Genomic DNA, 14,668 nt, shown 5'->3' with positions numbered 1-14,668 from the left:
CTATGTAGCAAGGTGACTCAGTTATATACATACATATGTTTTTTGTAAATATTCTTTCCCATTATGGTTTGCCACAGGATAGTGGATATACTTCCCTGTGTCGCACATTAGGACCTTGTTGTTTATCCATTCTTAATGTAATAGCTTACATCTATCAACTTAAAGCTTTGAGTCCATCCTTTTTCCTTCTACTCTCTTGGCAACCACAAGTCTGATCTCTATGTCTACGAATCTATTTCTGTTTTATAGAAAAGTTCATCTGAGCCATATTTTAGATTCCACATTTAAGTGATAGCATATGGTATTTGTCTTTCTCTTTCTTAGTTTACTTAATATGATAATCTCTAGCTGTATCCATGTTGCTGCAAATGGTATTATTTCATTCCTTTTTATGGCCCAGTAGTATTCCATTGGCCATAAAAATGATTTGTATCCATTCATCTGTCAATGGGCATTCAGGTTGCTTCCGTGTCTTGGCTATTGTGAATAGTGCTGCTATAAACAGAGGGGTGCATGTATTTTTCTGAATTATAATTTTGTCCAGATATATGCCCAGCAGTGGGATTGCTGGGTCATATGATAATTCTACTTTTAGTTTTCTAAGGAACCTCCGTGCTGTTTTACACAGTGGCTGCACCAGCTTTCATTCCCACTAACTGTGTGGGTGAAGTGAAAGTGTTAGTCATTCAGTCGTGTCTGTGACCCTATGGAATGTAGCCTGCCAGGCTCCTCTGTCCATGAGATTCTCTAGCAAGAATACTGGAGTGGGTTGCCATTCTCTTCTCCAGGGGATCTTCCCAACCAAGGGATCAAACCGGGGTCTCCTGCATTGCAGGCAAATTCTTTACCATCTGAGCCCCCAGGAAGCCCTAACAGTGTACAAGGGGTCCTTAGAAATGCAAGATTATTAAATCGCATGGCTTGCATCTCTGTACTTGTTCTATTTTTTATGTGAATTTAAGGATTGTTCCAAGTTTGGGGCAAAGACTGAGAGTTATGATTTCTTTTCTCTTTTTAGGTTTCTTACTCAGAAGGAGAAATATTTGTTTCTCAATCAATAAGAGTATACATAGAAGACTTCTTATTGATACACATTAAATATTACTGGGTGATGGCAGATCAGTAGAGAGAATAGTCATCCTCTGACGAAGTCTTTTTTTTTTTTGTTAAAAATGTGTTTGTTACTGTTATTTACCAGTGGGGAGAGGCAGTTTATTTACAAGCCACAAAAGCAAGGAGATAGCACCGTTAGTTAGCAATCTGCGTAGGATGGGCTACTTATGCAAAAATAAGACTCTTCAAAACAAAGGACATGGAGAGCTTCTGACAAGGAGCTTTTAGGAGTCCAGTGTGTTTTAAAGATGCTGGAGAAAAATAATGCCACTAAAATCTGTTGGCTGTGCTCAACATTTTGATTTTGTCTTCTTTATGCAGTAAAAGATGAGAGTAGCATCAGCAAGCATGAATATCCAGGCGATGCCGACGGCACCCTTTGGGGCTAGTTATTATGATGTGTTGGCTTAGGAGATGCAAAATTATAAGGGGTTTACTTCACAATTGTTCCAAACATAGGGCATTTAGAGCTCAGTGAAGTGTTTGTCTTAATACACAGAGATATGGACCCTCAGGAAAAGTAAGCTAATGATAAACACAAACCGGGGAGTTAATATTTGTTCTCAGTGGTATTGTTGATTGCCTAACAAATCCTCTGTGGGCAGTATGCACTCAATAGTTCCACATAGTATCTGGGCACTAAATTATAGAACTGTTGATATAACTAGTATTGTAACTTGGGACTTGGGTTGGGGAGTTTTATCAAGTGATACTGTTATATTTCTAAAGGAGGATGTCCCTGAATTAAAAACAGGCTTGGTGAGTAAAAAAATAAAAATATGCTCCCTCATAGAAAAGGAAAAGCTTGTAGTTTTCTTGTCTTTTTGATTGTATCCAGGAGCTGCTGTTGACACCAAGGTAAGGGTTAACATTTCAAATGGACTGGTTGCCTCCTGATTTCTTGCACATAAAGCCACGCGAAGTTCAGGGAGAGACTTCCTCCCCTAGTAATGAAGCTCTCTGCTGCTAATGGCCCATGCAGCCTCCCTTGGCTCCTCCAAATTAGAAATACTTCAGTGTGCTCCTTTGCTTCATTAACAGTAAAGAGAGGGAGATTGGTGGCTATTTAGGGCACGGGGAAATTAGTGGCTATTTAGGGCAAGAGAAAATTGTCGTAATTATGGTTGGTAAATTCTCTTCATGGTATTCTTCTATTCTGAATGTTCTTTGGGTGCTTTTCAGAAGAGCCCACCACTGTCACCACTGGCATTTGGCCTAGAAGGATGGGTGCTGATTTGACTACGAATTTTTGGCCCCCAGGGTGACAGTCAAGACAAGGCATCTTGCCTCCTCAAAGACTGGTCTTTCCCATTCGGGTTTGATTTTCAAATGCACCATGCGACCCTTTCCACTACCAACTGTGATAAAGGAGTATTTGATAACCTCCTTCTCTACTTGTATTGCTCTAAAGAAAGCTCATGCTGTCCACAAATGCCTGTGAAATTGTGTCCCATATGAACCTCTGTTGGGATAGATGGGGCAGCTTGGGAGAATCCAAGCAGTGCATGAAGAAGGAGGAGGGAAGAATGATTTAGGATCACAGTGTGCTGTGGTTGGTTCTCCAGTTGATCAAGGAGTTAGCATCAGGTTGGATACTGATTTGGGCTTCCCTGGTGGCTCATACTGATTGGAAGAAGGGGATCAAAAAGAAGCTACAGAAGTCCTAAAGACAAGTAGAACTGAACTGATGTTAACATTTGAAAACAGGGTCATGTGTATAGGGGTCTTTAGAAACTGGGGAGTATGGCCTGAAAATGATTCCTGCAGTAATTGCTATTACGATCTATAATAATGGAATCTGAATAAATTAGATCCTAAAAATGATTTGTAAATGTGATACTGATAGAAAATTAAGAAATAATTAAGTCTCATCAAAGTGACCAGGGGGATTCTTGAGGCCACACTGCTGGAATGAAGTATTTCTGGAAATAAACATGATGTCTTAAGAGAAGAGTGACAAAATATGGGTTGGTAAGGCAAAGAAAGTGACAAAATATAGACCAGAGGAATTAAATGTGAACAGATGGATGTATTTGAACAAATAGAATTCTTTTGTTCTATAGTTAAAAATAAAACCAGGACTCTAATCTAAAAATAGTTTAACTGAGAACACTCCACTTGGATAGAAGAAATCTAAGTTCATAAGGAAATCTTCGCATTTTCCTAAGCCAGGCCCACTGTTAGTGCAGTTGCTTACATGTGTGCAGAGGAGGTTTTCCGACCACTCAGTTCAGTTCAGTCGCTCAGTCATGTCCGACTCTTGGCTACCCCGTGGACTGCAGCATGCTGGGCTTCCCTGTCCATCATAACTCTTGCAGCTTGCTCAAACTCATGTCCATCAAGGCAGTTGATGCCATCCAACCATCTCATCCTCTGTCGTCCCCTTCTCCTCCTGCCTTCAATCTTTCCCAGCATCAGGGTCTTTTCCAATGAGTCAGTTCCTCGCATCAGGTGGCCAAAGTATTGGAGTTTCAGCTTCAGCATCAGTCCTTCTAATGACTATTCAGGACTGATTTCCTTAAGGACTGACTGGTTGAATCTCCTAGCAGTCCAAGGGACTCTCAAGAGTCTTCTCCAACATCAGAGTTCAAAAGCAGCAATTCTTCGGTGCTCAGCTTTCTTTATAGTCCAACTTTCCCAAAGAAAGACAATGCCAAAGAATGATCAAACTACTGCACAACTGCACTCATCTCACATGCTAGCAAAGTAAAATTCTCCAAGCAAGGCTTCAACAGTATGTGAACTGTGAAATTCCAGGTGTTCAAGCTGGATTGAGAAAATGCAGGGGAACCAGAGATCAAATTGCCAACATCCATTGGATCATCGAGAAAAAAGAGTTCAAGAAAAACATCTACTTCTGCTTTATTTACTACGCCAAAGCCTTTGACTGTGTGGATCATGTCAAACTGTGGAAAATTCTTAAGGAGATGGAACTACGAGACCACCTTACTTGCCTCCTGAGAAATCTGTATGCAGGTCAAGAAGCAACAGAACTGGACATGGAACAACAGACTGGTTCCAAATTGGGAAAGGAGTACATCAAGGTTGTATATTGTCACTCTGCTTATTTAACTTCTATGCAGAGTACATCATGTGAAATGCCAGGCTGGATAAAGCAAAAGCTGGAATCAAGATTGCCGGGAGAAATATCAATAACCTCAGATATGCAGATGACACCACCCTTATGGCAGAAAGTGAAGAGGAGCTAAAAAGCCTCTTGATGAAAGTGAAAGAGTAGAGCAAAAAAGTTGCCTTAAAGCTCAACATTCAGAAAACGAAGATCATGGCATCTGGTCCCATCACTTCATGGGAAATAGATGGGGAAACAGTAGAAACAGTGTCAGACTTTATTTTGGGGGGCTCCAAAATCACTGCAGATGGTGACTGCAGCCATGAAATTAAAAGACGCTTACTCCTTGGAAGAAAAGTTATGACCAACCTAGATAGTATATTCAAAAGCAGAGACATTACTTTGCCGACTAAGGTCCGTCTAGTCAAGGCTATGGTTTTTCCTGTGGTCATGTATGGATGTGAGAGTTGGAGTGTGAAGAAGGCTGAGCACCGAAGAATTGATGCTTTTGAACTGTGGTGTTGGAGAAGACTCTTGAGAGTCCCTTGGACTGCAACGAGATCCAACCAGTCCATTCTGAAGGAGATCAACCCTGGGATTTCTTTAGGAGGAATGATGCTAAAGCTGAAGCTCCAGTACTTTGGCCACCTCATGCGAAGAGTTGACTCATTGGAAAAGACTCTGATGCTGGGAGAGATTGGGGGCAGGAGGAGAAGGGGACAACCCAGGATGAGATGGCTGGATGGCATCATGGACTCGATGAACGTGAGTCTGAGTGAACTCCAGGAGTTGGTGATGGACAGGGAGGCCTGGCGTGCTGCGATTCATGGGGTTGCAAAGAGTCGGACATGACTAAGCAACTGAACTGAACTGAACTGTATCAAGATCTGATAACTTATCATCAAATGGTTATCTCTTTTGATTAATACATTTACAAGAAGTATTCTGACACTATTGTTTTCTGGATAGACTTCCCTGGGACAAAACTTCACTAAACAGCCAACAGCCAAAGTGTTCTAATCTACTTAACACTCATTTATTCATTCAAGAAAAATTTGTTGAGCACCCACCACGTGAAAGACAGTTTTATTTCTCATTGCAAATTTTAAAATGGAAATTCTGATTTATCAGTGAGTATTTCTTGGAATTTGGTCTTGTGATTCATTTTCCAGAGCCAGCGTCTCTGTGAAAGCTGAAGGGCTGCACTTTCAGAGCCTGAAATGCTCGGAATTATTTTCTGGACTGTGGGGAAATTCCACCTGATGTATTGACCTTGGTACCCATGGTGGCCAGCTCATTTGCCTCTTTGGGATTTCAACTTGTCTCTTCTTATCACATTTGTTTTACATTTATTTCCCAGAAGCCTGTCTTCATTTATTAAATATATCAGTTGGGCCAAATTGTGCTGGATAATATCCTGGGATGCTGGGACTCATGTCTTCATAATGACTGAGGAGGGGTGGCTAGACAATACAAGGAAGAAAATTAAGCCTTCTTGAACTTGTCTGAAATAAAAATTGAGGAATCAATTTCATAAATGGAGAAGGAATTTGAGGATGTGAACTCCCCATAACTGAAAGAAATAACAAGATAAAATCTGGAGGAAATTCCCATAATGGGTTGGATGTTAGAACAAATGATCCCCATATCCACTCTAAGAATATGAGCCCAGATTTCCATTAGTTCTAATTTAAATCTTGGTATACATGGGGGGAAAAAAGGTCCTTCATATGCGAAACCCAAAGAGAGGAAGAAGCCCCTCCATCTCAAGATTTTTTTTTTCTTTTGACCACACCACATACAGAATCTCAGTTTCCCCATCAGAGATCAAGCTTGCATCCTCTGCGGTGGAAGCACAGTCTTAACCACTGGACCCCCAGGGAAGTCCCCACCCCAAGATTTCTAAAGGTTCAGTGAATGCACAGCTGGGAAACAGTAGTTCTTTTATTCCAAATGCCCTGAGTATTCTCTATCCCTTTTTATCTATTAACAGATAAAACAAACACATTGTCTTATAAGAAAGAAAGAAAGAAAAGAAAGTGAAGTCGTTCAATCGTGTCCGACTCTGTGAGCCCATGGACTATAGTTTACCAGGCTCCTCCGTCCATGGGATTTTCTAGGCAAGAGTACTGGAGTGGGTTGCCATTTCCTTCTCCAGGGTTTTTTCCTGACTCAGGGGTCAAACCCGGGTCTCCCGCATTGTAGGCAGACGCTTTACCATCTGAACCACCAGGGAAGTCTTACAAGAAATATGTATCAAATACTGTATCACCAGGGCTAAAGCGCATGAGAGGTTGTGAGCGTGTTTTTAAATGACCAGATATCCTGGATAAACCTTGAGACAGTAAAATAACTAGATGGAGTGGCAAACCAGGTACATCTGAGGTTCTTTCTTCAATGAGCTACTGGGCTTGAGATGGTTATTGAATATATCGATTATCACGTTGTTTCACAGCTGCTACAGGAGATACATACTGTTGTCTCCATTTGAAAAAAGGGAAAGCTTACAAGGGGTAAGTGAGTCCCCCAAATTCATACACTTAGTTCCTGCACATATAGACTTCCAATTTACACACAGGTAACAATGGTGCCCAAATATTTAACACTAAAACCAGTCTCCTCTTTATACTATTTCCACTCAATTGTAAATTGACTTTTGATTTGCTCACACCACCCCTCACTTTGAAAACCCAACATCCTCCTTCATTTCGTTTCCTTCTACTGTGAGAATTTAATTATCTGCCTGCAGCAACATGCCACTCTCAGGAAACCTAAACCAAAGGGGAAGGACAGTCATATTATGTGTTTGTTTTTTTTTAACTTTTGCTTTAATTTTTTGTCACTTTGACTTTCTTTTAGGGTCTAAGCCAGGTGGAAAAATGTATTTACGATCTGGTAAAGACTTAACAAATCACTTTCTAGGATGAACTATGGGGAATAAGTTGTAGAAAGCTGAAACTTTGTTTCTGCCTGTGACGCTCACATAGTACGTTTGCCATACTCTGTCTCCATTTTCCTCACGGTGAGATGCCATTCTTCTAGAAAACTTTTCTGTACATTGGGAAGTTGGCGCCAACTGCTTCGGGGAGAGCTCCTCCATGCAGTTTTTGTTCATATCGTTGTTGTTTATTGTTTAGTCGCTAAGTTGTGTCTGACTCTGCAACCCCGTGGACTGTAGCCTGCCAGACTTCTCGGTCTGTGAGGTTTCCCAGGCAAGAATATGGGAGTGGGTTGCCATTTCCTCCTCCAGGGGATCTTCCCAACCCAGGGTTCGAACCCACGTCTTCTACATTGCAGGCAGATTGTCTACCACTGAACCACCAAGGAAGCTTTTGTTCGTATAACAAATATGGTTTGAGTACCCATCTTATGCAGAGTCCGATGCCAAGGGGCAGGATACAGAAAAGAGGAAATGTCTCTAACTTCAGAATGTCATGGTCCTTGTTAAGAAGCAAAACTGCAAATCCCTCTGGCACTGAGTGAGCCCTGGGGATCATGTAAGGCCACAAGAGAGGACGCAGGGTCCTCTTTGTTCTGGGGAAGCTACTGAGGCCATCCCTGCTGGGCAGTTGGAGGTGGACTCTGTGAGTCCAGGCACATCAGGCTCCGGGCATCAGCCACTACTCCCCAGAGAGATAACTACTAACTATGTAGTGTGTGTTCTTCTGCTGATAAACCTGGGCCATGGCAATATTCTGACCATGGACATTTCTCTGTTAAAATAATCATATCTAGTCCTAGCCTGTATGAACTCATTAGGGTGGCATTGATTAGTGGCCTAAGATCTGAGTGTTACAGACCACTGCAGATCTGAGTGGTGCACACGTGGTCCAACAGCACTCTCCCACTGGGCATTTTGACCCATGGTGTGACTTCTAAAACCTCCGTAGACACTGGGGAGACATAATGCAGAAAATGGGAGATGGCTTACAGCTGATGGGAGAGGAGAGCCTTAGATCCAGGATGGACAAAAACTTACCACCCACTTTTGTCTTTTAAATCTCCCTAGAGCCAATGCCCTCAACGGTTCTCATGATCTAACCATAACGGACAGCAGAAACAAGACAACCACTGTCAGTTATGTGCATGACACACTGTCTAACCCTTATGGCTGGATGGCCCTGCTCTTGGATCAAGAGACCTACTCCCTGCGATTCAAGAGCCCTTGGGCTAGCAGCGCTCTGCAGGTAACCCTGACATCCGCTCGCTGGTAGATTCCTTTCCCCAGGGGTTCCCAACTTTCCTTCTGTGACATAATAGTCTGCAGGTATTACCATCTTCTGGTGCTGATCAAGCAAACTGCAGCAGAATTTTTGCCAGATGAATGTAACCTGAATTTGAGATATGATTATTTTTTTCAGTTTAAACTTGAACCTTGTAGAATCTGTTTAAACCTCACTTTGAACACAGCATGATTCTGCCTGAAAATTTAACTTTATTAATACACTGACAAACAGCTTCTAAACATCCTATAGATTTGCAGTCTTATGTTATGGGCTAAGAACCAACCTACCCCAGGGAAGTGTTTCATAGCTGAAAGACAGTGTCTTCCCAAGGCATTTTTACATTACACACTGCCACCTTGTGGTCAAAGAGTAACTTGCACGTGAAGGTCTGTCCTTTCCATTGTTAGGTTGGAGGAGTCAGATGGTTAGGGGAGGGATGGTAGGAATAACCATGAGGAAAATGGGTGCATTTTCTGAAATAGTCCGTTGGATTCCCTCAAGCTCCTTTTCTTCCTTTTGAGCACATTTCTTTCTTTCAGTCTCATCACGCACACATTCTCCCTAATGGTCACGAGAGTAGTTCTTAGGGAGCTGGAGGCAGGCGTGCCCTTTGTTGTTGTCCGGTTGCTCAGTCAAGTCCAACTCTTCGTGACCCCTTGGAATGCAGCACACCAGGCTTCCCTGTCCTTCAGTATCTTCTGGAGTTTGCTCAAACTCATGTCCATTGAGTCACTAATGCCATCCAACTATCTCATCCTCTGTTGCCCCCTTCTCCTCCTGCCCTCAATATTTCAAAGTAGAATCTTTATGATACCTTCACCAGGGCTCTCAGGAAGGGTGCACACCTCTCTCCACTTTCTTTGAGGTTCCCATGAGAACATTCTGGAGAGGTGAAGGCAGTAGAATGGTGACTCTAAAGGTGGACACCTGGGTTTCTGTCCCAGATCAGCACTCTCCTACTTCATGATGTGGGAAAATTTACGGAACCACCACCTGCCTCAAGTGTCCTCATCTATAAAATGGGGTCAGCACTGGTAACAGTTCCCAGGGCCTTTCAAGGATTGAATACCTTGATATGAATAATACCTGAGCATGTGGCGAATGCTCAGCTATGTTAGCTGTTACTGTTATAAATGAATGGCACTCCTACCAATGCCTGCTATTTGAATCTTGGGGAAAACTGGGTGGGAATTCTAGACGTGACTCTGTCTCTTCCCAGTGGTTAACCTGAGACAAATTACTTCGCTTATCTGAACTTTGGTTTTCTCCTCTAGATTGTTAAACAAGAAGAGGGCTTCCCTGGTGGCTTAGATGGTAAAGTGAAAGTGAGTCAGTCAGTCATGTCCGACTGTTTGCGACCCCATGGGCTGTAGCTCACCAGGCTTCTCTGTCCATGGAATTTTTAAGATGGTAAAGAATCTGCCAGCACTGCAGGAGACCTAGGTTCAATACCTGGGTTAGGTGATCCCTTGGAGAAAGGAATGGCAACCCACTCCAGTATTCTTGCCTGGAGAATTCCTTGTACAGAGGAGCCTGGTGGGTTACAGTCCATGGGGTCACAAAGAGTTGGTCACAAAGATTGAATGATTAACACACACACACAGAGAACCTTACAGCTTTCAGTCCTCACATTGTATGATCTTTGTAGCTCTAGTTATGAGTTTATTGTGCAGTAAATTTAAGTAAACCCATTTCCCACAAGAAAAGTAGCCGGTGTGAATGGTCCTGTTTCTAAACTACTCCATCCTGTTCTTTGTAACTCTTTTATTGGCAAGAGTTTTCCTTTCTAAAAAAGCACTTTTGTACTTTTCTTTCACTTCAAGTACTCAGCAACATTTGACAACTTTGCTCCTGGAAATTACCTGTTGCTGGTGCACACAGACATGTGGGTTTACCCTGACATCCTCATAAAGTGTGGGAGTCATATGGGGCGGTCCCTCTCATCTCTTCCATCGCCTGGCCAGGACCAAGGCTGCGACTGGTTCTTCGACAGTCAGTTGAGACAACTCACCTATCTGGGTAAGTATGATTGAATGAGCATGTTGAGTGCGTGTAGTCAGAAACCACTATTCCCTTTGGAATTTCAAACACTGGTGCTATGAAGTGATGAGGAACTGAAAGGGACACCTGTGTGCTGTGACTAGGTGATTGTGTTCCAAAATCAGACTGCCTGCCAGCTTCAGCACCTGCTAGCTATGGCACACTGAGCAGGTATTCTTTCTAAGCCTCAGTCCCCTCCTCTGTAAAATGGAATAATAAAAGGGCGTACATGAAGAACAGGAAATTAAGTAAAGGATAACATGTAAAATTCTTTAAAATAGTGTCTGATCCAAAGCAAGTGCTTAATAACCTTTGATTGCTATTCACCTTTTTCCTTCATATTAAGCATTGTATTTGTAGAAAGGTCAACTGCACATGTAAAGACAGGATGGCTGGTTGCAATCACAGGGACAGGGGACAGCAAAGAGAGGCAGGATGAAGAATGTAGTCAGTGTGGAAGGTGAGAAGCTTTGGAAGGCAGTCTGAGGATAGGAAGGTGAGATGCACAGAGTGCTGAGGACTGGGGGATGGGCTGTCTCATCCGGTGTCAGATACAGAATCGGGGTGAAGGATCCATGGGCCTTGTTTTATGGAACCAGAAGCCTTACTGTGACTGCACAGTAACAGGGGCCGGCAGGATTTCCTTACTTTCTTATTGTGCATGTTTCATGGGAGCCCTGTGTGTGACTCAGGGCCATAGATTTCTTTTGACTTCCTGGAGCTCATCTCTTATTGCATTTCCATATTGTTTCATTAATCACTCTGAGTGCCATGATGTCTACTTATGCTAACCTTAGCTCAGTGGTCTGTAGGAAGGAGAATCTGAAAAAATGAGTCTCTAGAATGACAATTTGTTACAAACTAATCTTCATAGATCTTGGTCTAATTCAGGACCCTGTCAAGCATGGCAAGACCCAACCTCTGCCATGAGCCAAACTTGGCCCTAAAGACTTAGAGAGCTGGCAGGTGTCCCAAGTTCCGTGTCTCTATCACTTGTGCCTAGCCATATGTTAGCTGAGTCGGATCACACTTGGGCCCTGGTTCTCTTACATTTTCATAGCACCAGAGAGGAGAGGATGGTGTTTCCCGGGTTTTTAAAAGTGTTTGCCAAATGGATTGCTGTATATTTTATTTGCACTGAAATATACCATCCAGATTTTATTTCTGATTTGATCCATCTATAAATGTAACCTCAAACTATAAAACTTCAAGATGGACAGAGATACCTGACACCATTTTACCACTAAAGTCAAATACAACCATTAAGTAAGAGCAAATAGTTGCTGTTAACTTTAATTGTGGCTATTCATTTGATGTATATACTGAAACAAAATTTTAATTTCAAATTGCTCGTGTTTTATTATTTAACATGTTTCTGAGGAGCCTGTCTTGTTCATTGATCAGCTTTTGTTCATGAACTGCACACTAGTTTGAACAGTCACAAAAAGTAAGCATGATAAAGGAACATTCGTGGCATAGAGAAAAAAAAATCAAGTCATGCAGTTACAGATTTTTCTTCCTCTTTGATGGCGTTATTTATTGAATTAATAGCAAGTTATACGATTGTGTTGTATTTATACATATGTTCTAAATGCACGTCTGTATAAGTGTGTCTGTATTTATATGTATATTTATACTATATGTACAGATGCAGGATGTAGGTGAATATTTCAATATAAACCATTTTTATTAGGCAGATGGCTTTTATTAATTAAAGAGTCTTTGTATCAGAATCCTTTAGTAGCTCCACTTTTGAACAAAGTGTGTCGGTCAAGGAACAGGAAGCCACAGGGGGTTGATGGAATGTTTACTAAAGTTAGAGACCTTTGTTCCTTGGAGAGGATTTCCAGGACTCTAGGTCGTGACTTCCCTGGTCATTTGTGCCTTTGAGTGTGTGGAGCCATAGGTGACGAGAGTCAATCCTGTTCCCATTCCCAGGCTGGCACAGTGAGGCCTTGAGGGTTTGGGAGGAACCATGGTTCACAAACAGGTCCCCTATGGAGGTGGCCCGTGCAGCGATATTGGGTTGTGTATGATGGGTTGTGACTTTTTATACTCTCTGTGTAAAGTTTGCACCACCACTGTGAAGTTGATGAGGAGGCGACCGTGTTTTCCATAGACCAACCCCCCATGGCAGTGACATAGTTGTAGCTGACACCTCAAAAAGGCTCTATGCAATAGTTCCAGTTAATTATTGATTAGCTTGTTGTGAAAGTCATTCAGTCGTGTCCGACTCTTTGCGACCCTATGGACTATACAGTCCATGGAATTCTCCAGGCCAGAATACTGGAGTGGATAGCTGTTCTCTTCTCCAGGGGATCTTCCCAACCCTGGAATCGAACCCAAGTCTCCCACATTGCAGGTAGATTCTTTACCAGCTGAACCACCAGGGAAGCCCTGATGAGCTTGTTACTTTCGCCTGATTGTTTTTTGGGCTGTGTGACTTTATAAGTCTGTGATTGGGGTAACTTACATAAAGTACACTTAATCTAAGAAGAGAAGAGAAGACTTCACAGTTAAAGTAGACATGTTTCTGGAATTTAAAAAAAAAAGAAAGAAAAAACCTCATAGAGAGCGTTGTGTGTACAGAAAATTCATTTTATTGTAAAGGAGCTGCTTGACCTCCTCCAGGTCCACTGAGTTTCCTGTCAGACTTTGGGGGGTGGGCGTGGGGGAGACATTGCTGTTTTACCCGCTGGCCTTCAATTCGGAATCCTGCTCCACTGACGTTTGGCTGGCCTTCACTCACTCCTTGACCACTTCTAAGTGGCCCGTCTTTTGTATTGTTTGTTCATAACCCTACCACATCCCCCTCGGAGAGGAAGTTTTAAAAAAATCCCAATTATCTTCATTTCCTCCATTTGGCTCCTTGGTGTATGATCTAAGATGCCTGACTCCTTTGCGACCCAGCGAGATTGGCAGAGAGTAGAACCCAGGCATTCCGGCTCCTGGCTGTGCCTGTCCACTAGAGTGTGCTGCCCACTCAATAATCATGGACCACTGACCAGCCAGGCTGGGGGGTGCCCGGCAGGTTTCCGGGAGAACGTTTCTCACTGATCCCCAGTGAGAAAGAAAAAAATCCCGCACATATAATATTCTTTGACCCTTGCCTTTCTCTTCTTTACCAAGGCAAGTTTTGCCTTTGTTCGGCAAACGTCTTTACAGAAAGCAGCTTCTTTGGAAAGCTCAAGGCCAGAGTTTGGGGCTTCGGGCTTTAATCAGTGGCTGGCTGGTTATTTTACCTGGGGCATGGAATTATAAATGTTTCCTTCCTCTGTGGCTAATCCATACAATGAGGCTAAGCTCACTTATCTATTGGAATTGTGGTACAAAACACCCAGCGTCTCCAAGTGTGATTCGCACGCATTGTTATTTCACTATACACTTTCTCAGTAGATGACTTCTCTAAAACGGTTCTTTCTGTTCCCACCTCCGCCTCTACCCTGAAGAGGAACAATCTCAGGTGCCTTGAACTCGGTGTACCTGTCATAACTTGTCTGCAAGAGTCTCATTCTATTTTCCTTGACTAGCTTTTGTAAGATAACAGATTCATGATAACATGACATGTATGATATATGGGTCCCCTGATTGAAACTTAATACCACTTAAGCAATTGTTACCCACAGACTAAGATAACCTCGTTCATTTAAAAACATCTCTCTTAAGGAGATTGGTTCAGGTTGCCTTTCTGATGCCCCTGAGATTTCTGCCCGGGGAACCACTTAAACACAGACCACGAGTGAAGTCCTTGCATGCTATGGTTTGTGTTAGGGTCCCGGAGGGGCAATATTTGCTAGAACAAACTGTTATGAATGGCAGTCATGAATTGTCACTTCTACGCCATGCTTATGGACAGGTCTGACTGTAAAACAAGAGTTCCTTTATAGCGTCAAAGTCGGAGTCAAATCCAGAGAACCCCTCTTTCAGTTTCTGCAGTTGGGCCCACCAGTGCTCCCATCTCTGCCTTACGCATGCAGCCAATAGCCCGCTGTCTCTGTCCCTGCAGGTTTTTTTTTCCCCCAGGAATGTTTCAGTTCATGGTGAACTATTTTTATTTTTTAGTTACATTAACGCTATGAAATAATTAGTCAGCTAATTAATCTGGTGTACAAGCTTTGTAGGATTCTTCAGCTGTCAGTCAGGCCCAGGCCTGAGGCCTACATCTAGTCTCAGCACTCTCGCCCATGTGATTCCCGTTGCCATGGCTACTGGGTACATC

The 14,668-nt window shown here is 42.7% G+C and overlaps 1 protein-coding gene across 1 annotated transcript in view; it reads left to right on the top strand.

The window, feature by feature from the left end:
- PKHD1 (PKHD1 ciliary IPT domain containing fibrocystin/polyductin) overlaps positions 1–14,668 on the top strand; it is a 445,700-nt gene that overhangs the window by 218,818 nt on the left and 212,214 nt on the right. Inside the window, exons 48-49 of the mRNA XM_068960604.1 lie at positions 8,193–8,370; positions 10,233–10,428. Of these exons, the coding sequence (XP_068816705.1) occupies positions 8,193–8,370; positions 10,233–10,428 (374 nt within the window). The remainder of the gene's footprint in view (positions 1–8,192; positions 8,371–10,232; positions 10,429–14,668) is intronic.

This window comes from Capricornis sumatraensis, chromosome 22, assembly GCF_032405125.1.
Source record: "Capricornis sumatraensis isolate serow.1 chromosome 22, serow.2, whole genome shotgun sequence".
Taxonomy (NCBI): domain Eukaryota; kingdom Metazoa; phylum Chordata; class Mammalia; order Artiodactyla; family Bovidae; genus Capricornis; species Capricornis sumatraensis.
Note: the sequence above shows the minus strand (reverse complement) of the source record. Positions and strands in the feature narration are given on the sequence as shown.